This window comes from Tachypleus tridentatus, chromosome 12 (assembly GCF_004210375.1).
Source record: "Tachypleus tridentatus isolate NWPU-2018 chromosome 12, ASM421037v1, whole genome shotgun sequence".
NCBI lineage: Eukaryota > Metazoa > Arthropoda > Merostomata > Xiphosura > Limulidae > Tachypleus > Tachypleus tridentatus.
Genome location: NC_134836.1, coordinates 137,087,603 through 137,110,534, shown reverse-complemented (window position 1 = coordinate 137,110,534; position 22,932 = coordinate 137,087,603). Strand labels below are relative to the sequence as shown.

The following is a 22,932-nucleotide window of genomic DNA, read 5'->3' as shown; positions in this document are numbered from 1 at the left end:
AAAAAACTGTCGCACAATTCTTTCCGAGATTTTTTCTGCTTATAATACGACAAACAAATGTACAAGTACCTTAGAACAAGATTTCCATAAAACTTTGTGTTATATGTGTGTGTATGTATAGATGGTTTAGTTTTCATTACTTACTGGTGACCCATCAGAAGGCTTCAGAGTCAACTTGATGTCAGGTCTGTCCACAAAATAAACAACAAAAATGACCTCTTCCATGTTGCTGAAGATTTTGAGCTGTAATAAATTAAAATACAATTACTTTATCAGTCAGGATAAGACACTAATATGTTGTAAACAAATGAAGTGACAGTGGTAGGTACTTGTAATAAAAAATAGTTCATGTGTTGATTATACATAAAAGTACGATTACAAACCTAGTAATGTTATTTTTTCCATTACGTTTTTTTTATTTTCTAAGTTCATTGGCAACTCTACTCTTTTCTTAGATAAAAGGTGATATAAAATATCTTTATCACAAATAATCAACCAGATTGGGTGACATAATTATATAATTTGTGATATACACTAGATTACGTTTTGTCACATTACCAACTATCTACATTACCAACACTGTAGGAAATCAAATCTCATATCTTAGTATCATAAGTAAACTCACAGCTGACCCACTGAGGAATCTTAAAAGTAATGTTACAATCAGGTTAAAGTTTTTTATTGTTATTCTTTAGCATAAAACTTCACAATACTGAATTTTAGGGTTGCAAGTCCATAAACTGATTCATTGGGAGACTGTATCTGGTAAATATTTATTTCAAAATTTGAAAAATAAACTTTATTAAGCAGTATCATAAATGGAACTGCACAGATTCTACCAAATAATCGGCTTTGTATTATCAATCCACAGAGTGTAAGTATATGTCATAGTTAAAACTAAAGCAAGCTTTTATGAGAATCTTACCTTTAAGGCTGCATTCATATTTGTGTAGTTGATTCCACTGGTCTAGAACATTGGATTAATTAATAACATTATGTCACTAGAAAAACCAGAAAAGTCATTGTTGGACAAACAATAAATCATGTTTACTACATCAGCTCTAATAAGTAATCCAATTAATTTGAGAGACAGGAAAGAGTTTCAATATGGCTGGTTTTGCATCCAGCTTGTCATACAATGAACCATACAACAGCCAGCTGTAAAACTGTAAATGTGGAACAGAGAAGATGGTGTTAATAGAACTGGTTCCTGTATCAAAGTTGAACTGGCAGTAAGAAGAACTGTCAACTTCAAGTAACTTATCTTTACCAAGTGCTCAAGGAAGAAGGTGAAGAAGAAAGTAGAGAGTATAAAATTCTCCAAAGATGACTCAGAGAAATGGATCTGGAACTAAAGACAAGTTTAGTGTAAGAACATAGTCACCTCATGTTGCAAAGGCATCAATCATCTGAGGACAGGCCTCTCCACAGAAGGGAGTTTGTACTCCACATGAAAAAAGATGACAATTAAAACAAAGAGTCTTGTATAATGTTCATCACACCAGAGGAAGCCACAGAAACTGTATGAATGAGTATCACTCTAATATTTGATGTAAGTTACCACTGCTGACATCAACAAACACTGAGGATCTAGAAACATGAAGAACAGCACAAACTTCTAACCTATCAATGTGTGTTGTTGCTATCTGTGAGCTGTTCCTATCCAAGGAGTTAAGGAAATAGAATGACACTTATTCCCCAATACACTGCTTCAACCCAAAAGGAAAGCATCTGTAAAATTACAGTCTGAAGAAAAGGGTAAAAAAGGATACACTGCTATTGTAAACTCTCATTTCAATCAAAAGTGTACAAACTCAAGGATAATGGAGGATGCTGTGCACATCAGGTCCGGAAAAAGCATGGTATGATACATCAGTTGTGTAGACAGAAGCCACTGAGAACCATGGTTCCATTGTAGATGTTACTTGGCAGCAAACTCTAGATAACTGAATCCATAAAATGAAACCATCATCTCCATAGCACCAAAACCATATTTGGTTGTAGAAGACCATAATGGAAGACATAAGTGTATATGTGAGAACTCAATCCTTCCAAAATCAAAGGAAGAAAATTACCAAATATTGCATTGGAAAAGAAGATGAAAAGACAAACAACACACTAATCAATCAGTTGAGCCCATAAATCAAATCAGTGATCTAGGAAGATCAGGTGGAAGATTCATCTGGGTCATAAAAGTGGACTGACATGACTGATCAAAAGAAAGTGGGTTGACATGATCCAACTTGCAATTTAGGTGGAAAGGAAGTAGCTGAACTTTATAAATAAGGTAGGACAAACATCACTTTCCACTAACAATATCATCAAAAGGGCAGGACAAACATTACTTTCCACTAACAATATCATCAAAAGGGCAGGACAAACATTACTTTCCACTAACAATATCATCAAAAGGGCAGAACAAACATTACTTTCCACCAACAATGTCATCAAAAGGGCAGGACAAACATTACTTTCCACTAACAATATCATCAAAAGGGCAGAACAAACATTACTTTCCACCAACAATGTCATCAAAAGGGCAGGACAAACATTACTTTCCACTAACAATATCATCAAAAGGGCAGAACAAACATTACTTTCCACTAACAATATCATCAAAAGGGCAGAACAAACATTACTTTCCACTAAGAACATTATTTTAACAATAGTCATGTAATACCTGTTCACTCACTGATACAGGTAGATATTTCAAAAACTGATCAGTGTTATGAAGTTAGCATATTTCCCAATTTATGAGAGATATTTTACAGAGATAGCTTTTTATAAAACTGAAACAAATACAAGTATACAGTTTGTCAAACTATTATGGGATAGTGAAGTGATGGAGAGGAAAAAAAACTTGCAATGATTTATCTGCTAAAGCCAATGATTTTTCCAAACTTTTCTCCTGAACAATTTGTTTATAAGATGCCCCAACAATCTAGGATTTTCATGATTGACATAAACTTGGGAGTAAGTTGATACATGCTCTGCATCAAAGACATTCAAAACCTAAAGTCACATTATGGCAAACTAAATAAACAAAGGCTTTTGGAGACTTGCCAGCCTGATTTGAAATGTAGAACAAAATATACTGCAATATACGTGTAACTTAAAGCTTGTCTGTGAATTAAAAATTGAGCCTCAACCACACGTGTATTTTAAAACTCAAATGATAAAGAAACTCCTGACGTATTTACACGTACTTACTTTTCCCTCCAGTTTTTCTATAATTACATCATACTCAACAGTACTTTTATTCTGTACATTTCCATGAGAAGTAAGAATTTTCAAACCCAGATTTTCACTCTTCACTCTACCAGTGGTCATCTAAAAGTAAACAATTTATGTCTTTAACATGAGGCAAGAAATACAATTTATAGCATGATCTAATGTACCAAAATTAACTAAAGTTGCTGATTAAACAAAGTAGGATCAATGCAAATAGAAAAACAAATTTTCTGCATGCATGCATCATGAAAGATTGTTCCAGTTAAATATAATAATTGGCTTTCAACAAAATTTACTAGTTTATTAACATACTGAGGAGAGATTCACAATACAAGTACCAAGCATTACACTATATATTTTATCATTTGATGGTTGTCCCATGTGATGGCCCTGCTGTATGAATGTTATGCTGCAGCCAACTACAAGTATAGTGGACTTTTTCAGTTTTCTCTGTGGTCACCACTTCCCACTTCTCTTGCAGTGTTCTCAGAGGTTCCTCAATCTTGTCAAGAACAATAACTTCCAAGGACTCATTTCACAAACCCAAATACACAGAAGTTGAAATGAGATAAACATAATGACTTAATTATTTGTGTCCAGATATGCTTATAGCTTTAATTATAATTTGCACTTGCACCTATGGGAAGAAGTTCCACATTTAACTGGTCACCATCAATGATTTAACATGTTAGAATCATACATTACATAACGTTTTTAAACAGCTGTTTAATATAACACTATTAGATTTCTTACAATACAAAGGTTTTTTCCTCTAACAACATTCAGATTCCAAACACACGAGACATCTCAAAATTATCTACATCACCTACAACAACACATATTTTATAAGCTCTAATCGCATACATCTAAACATGTGGAAATTTGTTTATCATAGCACATCCGTCACCGTTTGAATATAACATTTCAATATCCATTTACAAAAAAAATTGGTGTGTTTAAGTCCAATCACTATAGTTCTGACAAATGTTCATTTATTTACTATAAAACTCATTAACACTCCTACGAAAAGTGGGGCCTAATAGGCCCCAGAGCAACTTGAAAGGTTATTAATATTAGGCTAATAATTTTGTATTTAAATGAAATTGCCATTTAAATCCATTAATGAATGGATTAACAAGATTCCCACTGTCCCTATCTACTATCTAGCAAAACCACAGCCAGGGGAACGGGCTTGGAGAAATCAGGACTAGAAACGTCTTTTCGTAGGAGTGTTAATCCTTATAACAAATAGTAAGTGCTCCAGCTGTCAGATACCATAGACACATTTATCTGATTACAACACTTATCTTCTGTTCTATTCTCACATTAAAATGGTCTCCCACTATCTGCTTACATCAGAGAAATTTGAACACTGAATGGAGATTGTAAAATAAAAAGTGTAACTTCAATAAATAACACGAGTAAACAAATAATCTGTGAATCTAGTAATGACACATTGACCTGATGCACAGTAATGATACTTGGGGACCTATTTGACTTACTGGAAGAAATATGGCATTTACAGCATAAAACAATGAAATCTTTGATATTCATCACTCATCACATTAGTCTCACCATCACCAAATTCTATCTATTCCACAGACATTTAACCCTCACTGCAAAAATAAGGACAGAGTATACATGCCATGCCCTTAAACAGAATGCCACTAACATGATATCACATATTTGATTTTAAATTTACCAACTATTCATTCTACAATCTACTAATGATTTAGCAACAGTTTATGGTAAAGAACAGTAAAGACCAAACACAATACACAATACAGAAAAAATCCAATGACTAGATATACATTTGGAGGATCTAGAGGTTACACAAACTGGACAAACAAGTATTTTTATTCTTGACATGGACATCCTGACTGGCTGGATGTCAGCCTCACATTGTCACAGACACATCATCTGTCTAGTTCTGTAACACATCTTATCCTGTGTGTACAACAGATCTGACCACTCTACTAACCAACTGCTACATTTTATGTACGTACACATTAAATTTGAACTAACAGTTACCACTCCTACTGTAATTAATAGATCAGTTCTATGAACTGCTTGTTCAGTTAATATTTTTCATAACAAAAAGATGACAATATAGCATTTGCTTTGATTTTAATTTTTCAAAACAATGGAGAATTTGGTTAAAAGTATGAAACAGAATATTCATTGTCAATGAAATTCACAGCTTTCATCAATAACAACACTGGATCATTCAAATACTGGAAATAATTATGGAAACATTTTACAAAATCAGTATAAATTGTGCATCTTATAGGGCTGCTTTTCCCATACTCTATGAAAGTGAACTGTACCAAAGTCCTGTCATGTGACGATAACTTACATTATGATTTGTCATCAGACCACACACCACAATGCCTATAAAACTACAATCAGTTTTACTATTTCCAGCACTAGTGTGATGAAAACACAGAATGAGTTAGAATTTTGTGTCTTTGGCAGTATTCATGAAACTAGCACTGTCAATAATAGCAGCTGGCAATGTATCGAGACATCCCTTAAGAAATGTCCAATTTTACGTTCAGACTATGGTAGACTCTCTTTGTTCATTTGTGTAAGACACCGTCCAACAGGACTATGGTAGACTCTCTTGGTTGGTTTGAATAAGACACCGTCCAACAGGACTATGGTAGACTCTCTTGGTTGGTTTGAATAAGACACCGTCCAACAGGACTATGGTAGACTCTCTTGGTTGGTTTGAATAAGACACCATCCAACAGGACTATGGTAGACTCTCTTGGTTGGTTTGAATAAGACACCATCCAACAGGACTATGGTAGACTCTCTTGGTTGGTTTGAATAAGACACCATCCAACAGGACTATGGTAGACTCTCTTGGTTGGTTTGAATAAGACACCATCCAACAGGACTATGGTAGACTCTCTTGGTTGGTTTGAATAAGACACCATCCAACAGGACTATGGTAGACTCTCTTGGTTGGTTTGAATAAGACACCATCCAACAGGACTATGGTAGACTCTCTTGGTTGGTTTGAATAAGACACCATCCAACAGGACTATGGTAGACTCTCTTGGTTGGTTTGAATAAGACACCATCCAACAGGACTATGGTAGACTCTCTTGGTTGGTTTGAATAAGACACCATCCAACAGGACTATGGTAGACTCTCTTGGTTGGTTTGAATAAGACACCATCCAACAGGACTATGGTAGACTCTCTTGGTTGGTTTGAATAAGACACCATCCAACAGGACTATGGTAGACTCTCTTGGTTGGTTTGAATAAGACACCATCCAACAGGACTATGGTAGACTCTCTTGGTTGGTTTGAATAAGACACCATCCAACAGGACTATGGTAGACTCTCTTGGTTGGTTTGAATAAGACACCATCCAACAGGACTATGGTAGACTCTCTTGGTTGGTTTGAATAAGACACCATCCAACAGGACTATGGTAGACTCTCTTGGTTGGTTTGAATAAGACACCATCCAACAGGACTATGGTAGACTCTCTTGGTTGGTTTGAATAAGACACCATCCAACAGGACTATGGTAGACTCTCTTGGTTGGTTTGAATAAGACACCATCCAACAGGACTATGGTAGACTCTCTTGGTTGGTTTGAATAAGACACCATCCAACAGGACTATGGTAGACTCTCTTGGTTGGTTTGAATAAGACACCATCCAACAGGACTATGGTAGACTCTCTTGGTTGGTTTGAATAAGACACCATCCAACAGGACTATGGTAGACTCTCTTGGTTGGTTTGAATAAGACACCATCCAACAGGACTATGGTAGACTCTCTTGGTTGGTTTGAATAAGACACCATCCAACAGGACTATGGTAGACTCTCTTGGTTGGTTTGAATAAGACACCATCCAACAGGACTATGGTAGACTCTCTTGGTTGGTTTGAATAAGACACCATCCAACAGGACTATGGTAGACTCTCTTGGTTGGTTTGAATAAGACACCATCCAACAGGACTATGGTAGACTCTCTTGGTTGGTTTGAATAAGACACCATCCAACAGGACTATGGTAGACTCTCTTGGTTGGTTTGAATAAGACACCATCCAACAGGACTATGGTAGACTCTCTTGGTTGGTTTGAATAAGACACCATCCAACAGGACTATGGTAGACTCTCTTGGTTGGTTTGAATAAGACACCATCCAACAGGACTATGGTAGACTCTCTTGGTTGGTTTGAATAAGACACCATCCAACAGGACTATGGTAGACTCTCTTGGTTGGTTTGAATAAGACACCATCCAACAGGACTATGGTAGACTCTCTTGGTTGGTTTGAATAAGACACCGTCCAACAGGACTATGGTAGACTCTCTTGGTTGGTTTGAATAAGACACCGTCCAACAGGACTATGGTAGACTCTCTTGGTTGGTTTGAATAAGACACCGTCCAACAGGACTATGGTAGACTCTCTTGGTTGGTTTGAATAAGACACCATCCAACAGGACTATGGTAGACTCTCTTGGTTGGTTTGAATAAGACACCATCCAACAGGACTATGGTAGACTCTCTTGGTTGGTTTGAATAAGACACCATCCAACAGGACTATGGTAGACTCTCTTGGTTGGTTTGAATAAGACACCATCCAACAGGACTATGGTAGACTCTCTTGGTTGGTTTGAATAAGACACCATCCAACAGGACTATGGTAGACTCTCTTGGTTGGTTTGAATAAGACACCATCCAACAGGACTATGGTAGACTCTCTTGGTTGGTTTGAATAAGACACCATCCAACAGGACTATGGTAGACTCTCTTGGTTGGTTTGAATAAGACACCATCCAACAGGACTGTGGTAGACTCTCTTGGTTGGTTTAAATAAGACACCATCCAACAGGACTGTGGTAGACTCTCTTGGTTGGTTTGAATAAGACACTACCCAACAGGACTGTGGTAGACTCTCTTGGTTGGTTTAAATAAGACACCATCCAACAGGACTATGAAAGATTCTCGTGGCTGGTTTGAGTAAGGCATCATCCAACATGACTATGGTAGACTCTCTTGGTTGGTTTGAATAAGACACCATCCAACAGGACTATGGTAGACTCTCTTGGTTGGTTTGAATAAGACACCATCCAACAGGACTGTGGTAGACTCTCTTGGTTGGTTTAAATAAGACACCATCCAACAGGACTATAGTAGACTCTCTTGGTTGGTTTGAATAAGACACCATCCAACAGGACTATGGTAGACTCTCTTGGTTGGTTTGAATAAGACACCATCCAACAGGACTATGGTAGACTCTCTTGGTTGGTTTGAATAAGACACCATCCAACAGGACTATGGTAGACTCTCTTGGTTGGTTTGAATAAGACACCATCCAACAGGACTATGGTAGACTCTCTTGGTTGGTTTGAATAAGACACCATCCAACAGGACCATGGTAGACTCTCTTGGTTGGTTTGAATAAGACACCATCCAACAGGACTATGGTAGACTCTCTTGGTTGGTTTGAATAAGACACCATCCAACAGGACTATGGTAGACTCTCTTGGTTGGTTTGAATAAGACACCATCCAACAGGACTATGGTAGACTCTCTTGGTTGGTTTGAATAAGACACCATCCAACAGGACTATGGTAGACTCTCTTGGTTGGTTTAAATAAGACACCATCCAACAGGACTATGAAAGATTCTCGTGGCTGGTTTGAGTAAGGCATCATCCAACATGACTATGGTAGACTCTCTTGGTTGGTTTGAATAAGACACCATCCAACAGGACTATGGTAGACTCTCTTGGTTGGTTTGAATAAGACACTACCCAACAGGACTGTGGTAGACTCTCTTGGTTGGTTTAAATAAGACACCATCCAACAGGACTATAGTAGACTCTCTTGGTTGGTTTAAATAAGACACCATCCAACAGGACTATGGTAGACTCTCTTGGTTGGTTTGAATAAGACACCATCCAACAGGACTATGGTAGACTCTCTTGGTTGGTTTGAATAAGACACCATCCAACAGGACTATGGTAGACTCTCTTGGTTGGTTTGAATAAGACACCATCCAACAGGACCATGGTAGACTCTCTTGGTTGGTTTGAATAAGACACCATCCAACAGGACTATGGTAGACTCTCTTGGTTGGTTTGAATAAGACACCATCCAACAGGATTATGGTAGACTCTCTTGGTTGGTTTGAATAAGACACCATCCAACAGGACTATGGTAGACTCTCTTGGTTGGTTTGAATAAGACACCATCCAACAGGACTATGGTAGACTCTCTTGGTTGGTTTAAATAAGACACTATCCAACAGGACTATGGTAGACTCTCTTGGTTGGTTTGAATAAGACACCATCCAACAGGACTATGGTAGACTCTCTTGGTTGGTTTGAATAAGACACCATCCAACAGGACTATGGTAGACTCTCTTGGTTGGTTTGAATAAGACACCATCCAACAGGACTATGGTAGACTCTCTTGGTTGGTTTGAATAAGACACTATCCAACAGGACTATGGTAGACTCTCTTGGTTGGTTTAAATAAGACACCATCCAACAGGACTATGGTAGACTCTCTTGGTTGGTTTGAATAAGACACTACCCAACAGGACTGTGGTAGACTCTCTTGGTTGGTTTAAATAAGACACCATCCAACAGGACTATAGTAGACTCTCTTGGTTGGTTTAAATAAGACACCATCCAACAGGACTATGAAAGATTCTCGTGGCTGGTTTGAGTAAGGCATCATCCAACATGACTATGGTAGACTCTCTTGGTTGGTTTGAATAAGACACCATCCAACAGGACTATGGTAGACTCTCTTGGTTGGTTTGAATAAGACACTACCCAACAGGACTGTGGTAGACTCTCTTGGTTGGTTTAAATAAGACACCATCCAACAGGACTACAGTAGACTCTCTTGGTTGGTTTAAATAAGACACCATCCAACAGGACTATGAAAGATTCTCGTGGCTGGTTTGAGTAAGGCATCATCCAACATGACTACTGAGGATTCTCTTGACTGGTTTGAGTAAGACACTGTCCAGCATGACCATGGTAGACTCTCTTGGTTGGTTTGAATAAGACACTTTCCAACAAGACTATGAAAGATTTTCGGTTTAAATAGTATATCTGTATTATGTTGATAAAATTACCTAATGATTAATTTTAATTTCTGTGATGTTTTAGAACAACATTTACCGACGTTATAAAGAATGCACCTTAACATTAAAATTACGCGAGTACATGAGGTTAGTGTGTCCAAAATAAAACTAGAACTTAGATAGCGAAGGTACGTAACTTACAAAACTGTTTATTGTAACCTATATAAACAGTCACAAAAATAAAAGTATATTTAATTAGATATAATGGAGGCCAGTTTAATTTTTGAGTTGGCTTGGTCATATCGAAAGTTATTATTACGAAAATTCATTTACGTTTATATATTTAATTATTGAAATATTAGTTATTCGAACTGTTCAGAACCTGGTCGTCATTTTTTAAACACGTTAAACGTGTATACATGTTAGTTTCCATGTACGAAACAAGGCACACAGTTAAACAGTGACAAGTACGATGTATAAACGGTCTTTAAAAACCTTTCTCCGTGAAGCTATATTTAGTTCTTCAAGTCCTCTCTGAAAAGAACTTGCCCCATTAGTCGACTCTCCCACAACCAACACATACATACAAAGTGATATATTTAGGTACTCAAGACAACTGCTTACGTCTTTTGTTTTACTATGCACCTAGCAATTTCGTGACGGTTGTGAAGACGGGCGATATTTACTGTAATCGTTAAAATCGAATAGATAATTATCGTTTATTGTTCCAAAAGGCACTGGCACCATGTTTATGCAAAGTTCAAATATCTGTCACAGATATTTTTAAGGTGTTATTTTTTAACCTGTATTTTGCAACCTAAGCTGGTATTAATTGTGGTATTTTGTTTTTAAGAAACGTCTGTTCGGTAACAAATCCATCACAATACCTGCTGCTATTCACGAATATTTGCCAGTCGCCTCAATCGTACATACATTACCTGGCTGACAACACTCAGAATCATAATCACGTCACTTCACGCACACTTCTCGTTTCACTCTACTTCTAGATTATAATTAAACATCATCAACCAACAGGTAATATTGTTGTTTAGTTAGTTCCATTACAGTTGTATGTAACTTCTTTATTAAAAAGTCGATGTCTCAAGGTAGACAAAAACAACTTTCTGTATGAAAATATGTTGTAACTGTCGTTTCAGAAAGTAAGTCAGTAAGTATAACAAGTGACGACAGTGAGCCACTAAGTACAAGTGACGACACTGAGCCAGTAAGTACAACAAATAACGACAGTGAGGCAGTAAGTATAACAAGTGATGGCAGTGAGTCAGTAACGGAAGATACTGGAAGCCCAGGACATCAATTCGCTTAACCCAAATCAAGTCCTCACGTACTGGCCTCCCCACACCGCCTGTCAAACTCACAATTACTGACAAACCGACAAAATTCTTACCTCCGGTGTTTCACTTCTCATCACCTACCACCAAGTAGAAACAGCCAGAGTCCAGGAACAAGTGTCAACGTGTTGGCCACACCACGGCGGTCTGTACCGCTACGGTTCGATATGCCAGGTGTGATACGTGTAAATACCCCGGGATTATACACGATGTATGAACTGCAGTGTTCCCCATGCCGCTTCATGTAGTGGATGACTCACTCTTCAAGTCTCTAGTCCGAACCCAACCTGTCCAAGCCACAACCGCCAGCTTTAGTTCCTGGACGCTGTACCTCTACGATCCAGCAGCCCAAGTACCAACCGCACCAGAAACAGTCCAGAACCCAGTGACGTTCTCCGATGTCGCTAAGTCTACACCAGAAGCTGTGTATGAGAGAATCACAGCTTTCGTCACCGACGTCCTCTCGAACCTAGGTGGAAGCCAACTCACCAAGGATTACTTTTACCATGTAGTCCGAACCTTCTGACAAAAGTCCTCAATGCCTGCAGAGCAGGAAAAAGTTCAACCAAAAGGTCGTTTCTGATCCACACCAACATACTAACATATTAACACACCAACACGCTACCACATCAACACGCATGGCACGTTACTGTGAATTTGTTTTCAGACGACAACAACCTCGTGTCACTAAACACCAACATGATATACAAGCACCATAATGGTACTGAAGGCATCTTAGATCTCAACTAGACCTACAGCTGCTCGTGAGAGTGACAGATAATTACGCCCAGGCAATCACCAACAATATAGCTGTGGCAATTAATTAAAGACACAATACAGAGTAAAACATCCGATTCTGGCTCAATGCATAAAGGCTAATTCTCAAGATACTCCAATTAATGACCAACAGTAGACGTCTCAGACAAGAATTTATTCACTCACGTGACCCCGCCACTAAATTAAATAATTAATTAATAGCACAAATTACTGTATCAAAAAAATACAAGATGAAAACTGGGACAATCTCTGTATACCTATCGACGACTCCCACCCTGACCCTGCTTCATTCTGGCGCAAGGTCAAATCCCTCACAAATTCTCAATACAGTAACACCATAGCCACTATCTAAGCGAACAGACCGAGTTATTTACTGAAAACTTTAAAAGTACTTTTCTAACACCGAATCTCGCATCAGTTCACTTCCACTACTTCGTAAATAACAACCATGATGTCTTTATGCCAGTAGAAAACGACCAAACCAACAAACCCTGTGATGTATATAGATGTCTAATATTACTGACTGAAATTAAAATCAGTTTAAAAGGTCCAACGGAAAGCACCAATAACACGGTTTCAAAGAACCTGTCTGACACAAATCTGAGTCACTTAGTCAGTGTTCAGTCGTTCGTTTTAACCAATATCACGGTTTTAAAGAACCTATCTGACACAAATCTGAGTCACTTAGTCAGTGTTCAGTCGTCAGTTTTAACTAATAACACGGTTTTAAATAACCTGTCTGACACAAATCTGAGTCACTTAGTCAGTGTTCAGTCGTCAGTTTTAACCAATAACACGGTTTTAAATAACCTGTCTGACACAAATCTGAGTCACTTAGTCAGTGTTCAGTCGTCAGTTTTAACCAATAACACGGTTTTAAAGAACCTATCTGACACAAATCTGAGTCACTTAGTCAGTGTTCAGTCGTTAGTTTTAACCAGTAACACGGTTTTAAATAACCTGTCTGACACAAATCTGAGTCACTTAGTCAGTGTTCAGTCGTTAGTTTTAATCAATAACACGGTTTTAAATAACCTGTCTGACACAAATCTGAGTCACTTAGTCAGTGTTCAGTCGTCAGTTTTAACCAATAACACGGTTTTAAAGAACCTATCTGACACAAATCTGAGTCACTTAGTCAGTGTTCAGTCGTTAGTTTTAACCAGTAACACGGTTTTAAATAACCTGTCTGACACAAATCTGAGTCACTTAGTCAGTGTTCAGTCGTTAGTTTTAATCAATAACACGGTTTTAAATAACCTATCTGGCACAAATCTGAGTCACTTAGTCAGTGTTCAGTCGTTAGTTTTAATCAATAACACGGTTTTAAATCACCTGTCTGGCACAAATCTGGGTCACTTAGTCAGTGTTCAGTCGTTAGTTTTAATCAATAACACGGTTTTAAATAACCTATCTGACACAAATCTGAGTCACTTAGTCAGTGTTCAATCGTTAGTTTTAACCGATATCACGGTTTTAAATAACCTGTCTGACACAAATCTGAGCCACCTTGTTACAATGTTCAGTCGTTACTTTATATTAAAATATTAACATAAAATATGAACGTCAGCTGTAATGAAAGTATTACCTTACAAAGACAATGATATCATTAATTCCTATAACTATACACCTGTATAATGATATCAGTAATTCCTATAACTATACACCTGTATAATGATATCAGTAATTCCTATAACTATACACCTGTATAATGATATCAGTAATTCCTATAACTATACACCTGTATAATGATATCAGTAATTCCTATATAACTATACACCTGTATAATGATATCAGTAATTCCTATAACGATACACCTGTATAATGATATCAGTAATTCCTATAACGATACACCTGTATAATGATATCAGTAATTCCTATAACGATACACCTGTATAATGATATCAGTAATTCCTATAACTATACACCTGTATAATGATATCAGTAATTCCTATAACTATACACCTGTATAATGATATCAGTAATTCCTATAACTATACACCTGTATAATGATACCAGTAATTCCTATAACTATACACCTGTATAATGATACCAGTAATTCCTATAACTATACACCTGTATAATGATACCAGTAATTCTTATAAATATACACCTGTATAATGATATCAGTAATTCCTATAACGATACACCTGTATAATGATATCAGTAATTCCTATAACTATACACCTGTATAATGATATCAGTAATTCCTATAACTATACACCTGTATAATGATATCAGTAATTCCTATAACTATACACCTGTATAATGATATCAGTAATTCCTATAACTATACACCTGTATAATGATATCAGTAATTCCTATAACTATACACCTGTATAATGATATCAGTAATTCCTATAACTATACACCTGTATAATGATATCAGTAATTCCTATAACTATACACCTGTATAATGATATCAGTAATTCCTATAACTATACACCTGTATAATGATATCAGTAATTCCTATAACTATACACCTGTATAATGATATCAGTAATTCCTATAACTATACACCTGTATAATGATATCAGTAATTCCTATAACTATACACCTATTAGTCTCTTTAACAGTTTAGGTAAACCAACAGGATCAATTCCTAAAAACCAATTCTGAGCAACAACCAAAATGTAGGCCAGACAAACAATAAATCACCTAGTTAAGCTTACCGAGTTCTGTATATCGAGGCTATAAACAAACCGCCATCATTACCGTTGTTAATGAGCAAAAATCATTCGATTCGCATAACGGCCTTAGGTTTAAAACATACATTAATGATCTACGAAGCCATCTGTTTCACTAGACATCCAATTGTATCACCCACCATAAAAGCTGAGGTTAAAATACAAGAAACAGACTTTAACCCCTTCACTTTAATAGCTGGGGTACCTCAAGAATAAGTACTTAGCCCCATACTCTACAATATTCTAAAAGTACTTAGCCCCATACTCTACAATATTCTAAAAGTACTTAGCCCCATACTCTACAATATTCTAAAAGTTCTTAGCCCCATACTCTACAATATTCTAAAAGTTCTTAGCCCCATACTCACAATATTCTAAAAAGTTCTTAGCCCCATACTCTACAATATTCTAAAAGTTCTTAGCCCCATACTCTACAATATTCTAAAAGTTCTTAGCCCCATACTCTACAATATTCTAAAAGTTCTTAGCCCCATACTCTACAATATTCTAAAAGTACTTAGCCCCATACTCTACAATATTCTAAAAGTACTTAGCCCCATACTCTGCAATATTCTAAAAGTACTTAGCCCCATACTCTGCAAATATTCTAAAAGTACTTAGCCCCATACTCTACAATATTCTAAAAGTACTTAGCCCCATACTCTACAATATTCTAAAAGTACTTAGCCCCATACTCTACAATATTCTAAAAGTACTTAGCCCCATACTCTACAATATTCTAAAAGTACTTAGCCCCATACTCTACAATATTCTAAAAGTACTTAGCCCCATACTCTACAATATTCTAAAAGTACTTAGCCCCATACTCTACAATATTCTAAAAGTACTTAGCCCCATACTCTACAATATTCTAAAAGTACTTAGCCCCATACTCTACAATATTCTAAAAGTACTTAGCCCCATACTCTGCAATATTCTAAAAGTACTTAGCCCCATACTCTACAATATTCTAAAAGTACTTAGCCCCATACTCTACAATATTCTAAAAGTACTTAGCCCCATACTCTACAATATTCTAAAAGTACTTAGCCCCATACTCTACAATATTCTAAAAGTACTTAGCCCCATACTCTACAATATTCTCGTTAATTATATACCTCAAACTACACTAACATTCCAATATGCCGATGACATGTAGAGTACTTCAAGCAACCCAAATACCACTATCTCTGGAGTCCAGACAAAACTTGACACCATATCACACTGGTGTAAGATACCACTATCTCTGGAGTCCAGACAAAACTTGACACCATATCACACTGGTGTAAGGTATCACTATCTCTAGAGTCCAGACAAAACTTGACACCATATCACAGTGGTGCAAGATACCACTATCTCTAGAGTCCAGACAAAACTTGACACCATATCACAGTGGTGTAAGATACCACTATCTCTAGAGTCCAGACAAAACTTGACACCATATCACAGTGGTGTAAGATACCACTATCTCTAGAGTCCAGACAAAACTTGACATCATATCACACTGGTGTAAGAAGTAGCGCGTCACCCTATTTGTTTTTTTTTGTTTTTGAATTTCGCGCAAAGCTACACGAGGGCTATCTGCGTTAGTCGTTCCTAATTTAGCAGTGTAAGACTAGAGGGAAGGCAGCTGATTATCATCACCCACCGCCAACTCTTGGGCTACTCTTTTACCAACGAATAGTGGGATTTACCGTCACTTTATATCGCCCCCTTCGCTGAAAGAACAAACATGTTTGGTGCGACGGGGAGTGCGTCACCCTTAACCCCACTAAAAGCTCAAGTGATTGCATTCCGTAAAAAGTTAATAAATTCAGGTAAAAAATTCAATAAACTTAAACTACAGTTAAACAATATAAACATTAAGTTTACTAACATCATTACATTTTTAGGTTTAACCCAAATTTATCTTGATGGAAACATTAATAATATAAACAGAAAATCCATTAGACGATTTAATTTTCTGAAACGCATTAGAGGACTTGACAAAGGAAGCGCAACTAGAACCATTCTAACAATCTACAGAGCATACATTAGGCCTCTGTTCGAGCATGGCAATGTGAGAACATGTAACATGACGACCAAGAAATATTCAAGACCACAGATCTCCAAAACAAGGTCATCAGAATCGCACCCCGAATACCAAATTACACTGAGTCGTTAACCAAAATGCCTCCTTTAGAGTACAGGTTCGTCAAACTCGTATCAACATATTATAAACGTAACTCTACAAGGAACTTACAAACATAACTAAAACCTCTGCTTACTTGGTTAAACATATCTTTCCTTTTAATACAATGAGTAACACCATGCAAAAGAAATCTTACTTCGATTTTGTAGTATACCTACTAATAAACCTCTTTTAATATCAGCTTTAGGTACCTAATCTTCGCCTTTGGTTTTACAGATCATTACAGCAATAGTGACATCTGTGATGACGAGAAAATTCACTTGTAGAGAAAATATACATATGTAAAAACGGCTGTTATGGATAGAGAAATCACTATGTAGAGGAGCGAACAACGAAAAGTGCAAGTCTTTGTGTTTTCTTTATGTATTTGTACTTATCTATGTAACCATTATGTCTGAACTAACATACCTAACACCACTATTAACAGCACACGCTCATACGATCGTAAAAAAACTAAGAAACTTAAACCAAAGAATTATCAATAGTGTGAACCTGATGATAACCGAAGAAGGTCGAAACGTTGTTCGCTCCTCTACATTAAAAAAAAAAAATTCTCAACCCAAATAGTAACATCGGAATAGCTATGAAATGTCACCACTGGTACCAGACCACCAGTGGCATCTGAATAGGTAGGAGATGTCATCACTGGTAGTGGAGCACTAGTGGCATCTGAATAAGTAGGAGATGTCATCACTGGTAGTGGAGCACTAGTGGCATCTGAATAAGTAATCGCATGTCACCACTGGTACCAGACCACTAGTGGCATCTGAATAAGTAATCGCATGTGACCACTGGTACCAGACCACTAGTAGCATCTGAATAAGTAATTGCATGTCACCACTGGTACCAGACCACTAGTAGCATCTGAATAAGTAATGGCATGTCACCACAAGTATTGGAGTACTACATGAATTTGATTACGTACGTCCATTCAACCTTACATTTGTTTAATAGTTTACTACATAAAATATGATTAGAAAAGTACGATCATTACATGTGATGTTCACTATTATTTTCAGTGATAATCAAAAATCCTGGTTTATGATGAGCGAGGTCACTGTACAATAATTTACAAGTATGATTCTATTCCTAGCATCAGTTCTTTGCTGTGACTGACAGAGAGAGCACCACATACTATACAACATTTAAACTGTTGCTTTAAAAAACAGGTCAAGAAATCGCATGAATTTGAAAAGGTCATTGCCATGCGTGTATTCGTCACAGCAGAAGTTTCTAAGACAAGAATTTAATACAATAGCAAATAACACTAACCAACTTATTTCCTAATTATTTATTACTTGTTACATGAGTATTATAAACAAATCAAACACATAATATTTTCATACTGTTTAGATTTTGAAAGGCAAGCTCACAGTGGGCAATCTCCACTGTGCCAACGAAGTGTATTGTTAGTGTTAAATCAAATGTTATTAATGTTCTAGTATTCAAGAATTCGTATCACTAGTGTAAAAGTAAGGTTTTAAAAACAATGTGGTTTTAGTAACACTACACTCAAAATGTAAATGTTACTGTTAAATTCTTATCACCAGTGTAAAAGTAAGGATTTAAAAACAATGTGGTTTTAGTAACACTACACTAAAAATATAATGTTAAATGTTACTGTTAAATTCGTATCACTAGTGTAAAAGTAAGGTTTTAAAAACAATGTGGTTTTAGTAACACTACACTAAAAATATAATGTTAAATGTTACTGTTAAATTCGTATCACCAGTGTAAAAGTAAGGTTTTAACAACAATTCGGTTCTAGTAATACTAAACTAAAAATATAATGTTAGATGGATGTATTTCTTACGATTACTGAACTTTCAGGAAAAATTTTCAGAAAGTACAGTTAGTCAGATAGTAATGTAGTTCTCACAATAAACATCAGTATTTTAAGGGAAATCAGTTAATCAACAGACGTTCATAAACAAAACTTCACCAAACTTTAAACTTAAGATGATCCACACCGTGAGAAAATCCGATCAAGCAGTTTTATCTCTTAGATTTAAGATAACACAGTGGTAATGTAAGTTTGACCAATGGTGAAGATTTAGTAATAATGAAATCTGACACAACTGGTGTTCTAGAACACTTCGTTACCATAACAACCAATATCGATCGACAAGTATTCTTGAATAATTTGACGTTAAATTAAATGGCCTGAAATGATATTTAAGTGTATTTACCTTAGACTCTGTTTTTCACTGAGAACTCGTTATTATGAAGCTAGTATATTTAAAAATTAGTTAAGCGTTATAACTGAGTTACATTTGTGTAGATAACTTGGTGGGATGAGAGAAAAACTTAAGTTCGTACTGTGTTTTTTTTCTTTTTGTTTTGGGCATGAATGATATTAAAGTTCAAAAGTCACCTGCAGGGTAGGGGTGTGGTATTAAAATATATGTTTTATTGGAACTTCAAAATAAATTACCATCCATATAGTCCAGCAACGCCTTCAGCGGTTATACATAAACTCCATTTGTGTCTACATACACACACAATAAAAAATAACAACAACCAACTACCACTGTCTTGTTAACCTTTCATTTCGTGATGTCAGTAAGCAGATTTTTGCGTTTCTCTAGAGCATACACGGGCGCAACACTTTCAGAATCAACTGCTGACAGCATCAACTTCAACCTAATCAGTGTACAGTTACTGAAATGTCACGCTGTTATCAACAACCGCGACTGTTTTTAATAAAACTACAAATTAAATAATATGCGCTGATGAATTAGACAAGCAACTTTAAATATAAATAAGTTCGGTCGAACTGGTTACTATCTCTTCCACAATAACTCAAGCTATCTTCTAAATTACTGCAATGAGGCATACGATAGTCACAATAACGTAACGATAACCGTAACCTTCGTGGTCTTCAACCACTAGTTTCAACAGAATGTTTCTTTCAAATTATTTAAGAAATATGATATTTTACACTTATGATTACACTGAACTCTGAGGGGCTAAATATCATTCGATCGAAAGGCGTGGCAATTCACTGAGCTGTTGGAAACGTGTTCACGAAGGCCAAACCATATTAACAGGGGTGTCAGAACTTAGCGTCGTAAGAAAATTAATAACCGGTCGTAATCTGTCTGTACGAAACAACAAGATGCATCTTGGTACCTGCATTTAATTAGGAGATGTGAAAACGTCGATAAATTTAAGGAAATGGTACTGTATAACTGTACTCTCTATCTATTAATAACTGTACTAATTTCAAATAGAAAAGTCACTTAATCTACACAACAAGTAAACAAATCAACTACTCGTCGAATAATTATAAAAACTGGAAGTTACTGAATGGTTTACACAATTTTTTCCAAATATTTTACACAGTAGCTACTGAATCATATAACACTATTAGCAGTAGGCACTACATCATATATATAACACTATTATAAGTAGGTACTACATCATATATATAAACACTACTATAAGTAGGCACTACATCATATATATAAACACTACTATAAGTAGGCACTACATCATATATATAACACTATTAGCAGTAGGCACTACATCATATATATAACACTATTATAAGTAGGCACTACATCATATATATAACACTATTATAAGTAGGCACTACATCATATATATAACACTATTATAAGTAGGCACTACATCATATATATAACACTATTATAAGTAGGCACTACATCATATATATAACACTATTATAAGTAGGCACTACATAATACATATAAACACTATTATAAGTAGGCACCACATAATACATATAAACACTATTATAAGTAGGCACCACATAATACATATAAACACTATTATAAGTAGGCACCACATCATATATAACACCATTATAAGTAGGCACTACATCATATATATAACACTATTATAAGTAGGCACTACATCATATATATATACACTATTATAAGTAGGCACTACATCATATATATAACACTTATAAGTAGGCACTACATCATATATATAACACTATTATAAGTAGGCACTACATCATATATATAACACCATTATTATAAGTAGGCAATACATCATATATATAACACTATTATAAGTGGGTTGCCACATAATACATATAAACACTATTATAAGTAGGCACTACATCATATATATAACACTATTATAAGTAGGCACTACATCATATATATAAACACTATTATAAGTAGGCACTACATCATATATATAAACACTATTATAAGTAGGCACCACATCATATATATAACACCATTATAAGTAGGGCACTACATCATATATATAACACTATTATAAGTGGGTACTACATCATATATATAACACTATTATAAGTAGGTACTACATCATATATATAACACTATTATAAGTGGGTACCACATCATATATATAACACCTATTATAAGTAGGCACTACATCATATATATAACACTATTATAAGTAGGTACCACATCATATATATAACACTATTATAAGTAGGCACCACATAATACATATAAACACTATTATAAGTAGGCACCACATAATACATATAAACACTATTATAAGTAGGCACTACATCATATATATAACACTATTATAAGTAGGCACTACATCATATATATAACACTATTATAAGTAGGCACTACATCATATATATAACACTATTATAAGTAGGCACTACATCATATATATAACACTATTATAAGTAGGGCACTACATCATATATATAACACTTATAAGTGGCACTACATCATATATATAACACCATTATAAGTAGGCAATACATCATATATATAACACCATTATAAGTAGGTACCACATAATACATATAAACACTATTATAAGTAGGCACTACATCATATATATAAACACTATTATAAGTAGGCACTACATCATATATATAAACACTATTATAAGTAGGCACTACATCATATATATAAACACTATTATAAGTAGGCACTACATCATATATATAACACTATTATAAGTAGGTACTACATCATATATATAACACTATTATAAGTAGGTACTACATCATATATATAACACTATTATAAGTAGGTACTACATATATATAACACTATTATAAGTAGGCACTACATCATATATATAACACTATTATAAGTAGGTACTACATCATATATATAACACTATTATAAGTAGGTACTACATCATATATATAACACTATTATAAGTAGGTACCACATAATACATATAAACACTATTATAAGTAGGTACTACATCATATATATAAACACTATTATAAGTAGGCAATACATCATATATATAACACTATTATAAGTAGGCACTACATCATATATATAACACTATTATAAGTAGGCACTACATCATATATAACACTATTATAAGTAGGCACTACATCATATATATAACACTATTATAAGTAGGCACTACATCATATATATAACACTATTATAAGTAGGCACTACATCATATATATAACACTATTATAAGTAGGCACTACATCATATATATAACACTTATAAGTAGGCACTACATCATATATATAACACTATTATAAGTAGGCAATACATCATATATATAACACTATTATAAGTAGGTACCACATAATACATATAAACACTATTATAAGTAGGCACTACATCATATATATAAACACTATTATAAGTAGGCACTACATCATATATATAAACACTATT

At 35.4% G+C, this 22,932-nt stretch overlaps 1 protein-coding gene across 1 annotated transcript in view; it reads right to left on the bottom strand.

Annotated features, from left to right (window-relative positions):
- Positions 1 to 22,932, bottom strand: part of LOC143235814 (uncharacterized) — a 33,875-nt gene that overhangs the window by 867 nt on the left and 10,076 nt on the right. The window contains exons 3-4 of the mRNA XM_076474008.1: positions 3,211 to 3,330; positions 145 to 243 (exon numbers count right to left, since the gene is read on the bottom strand). Of these exons, the coding sequence (XP_076330123.1) occupies positions 145 to 243; positions 3,211 to 3,330 (219 nt within the window). The remainder of the gene's footprint in view (positions 1 to 144; positions 244 to 3,210; positions 3,331 to 22,932) is intronic.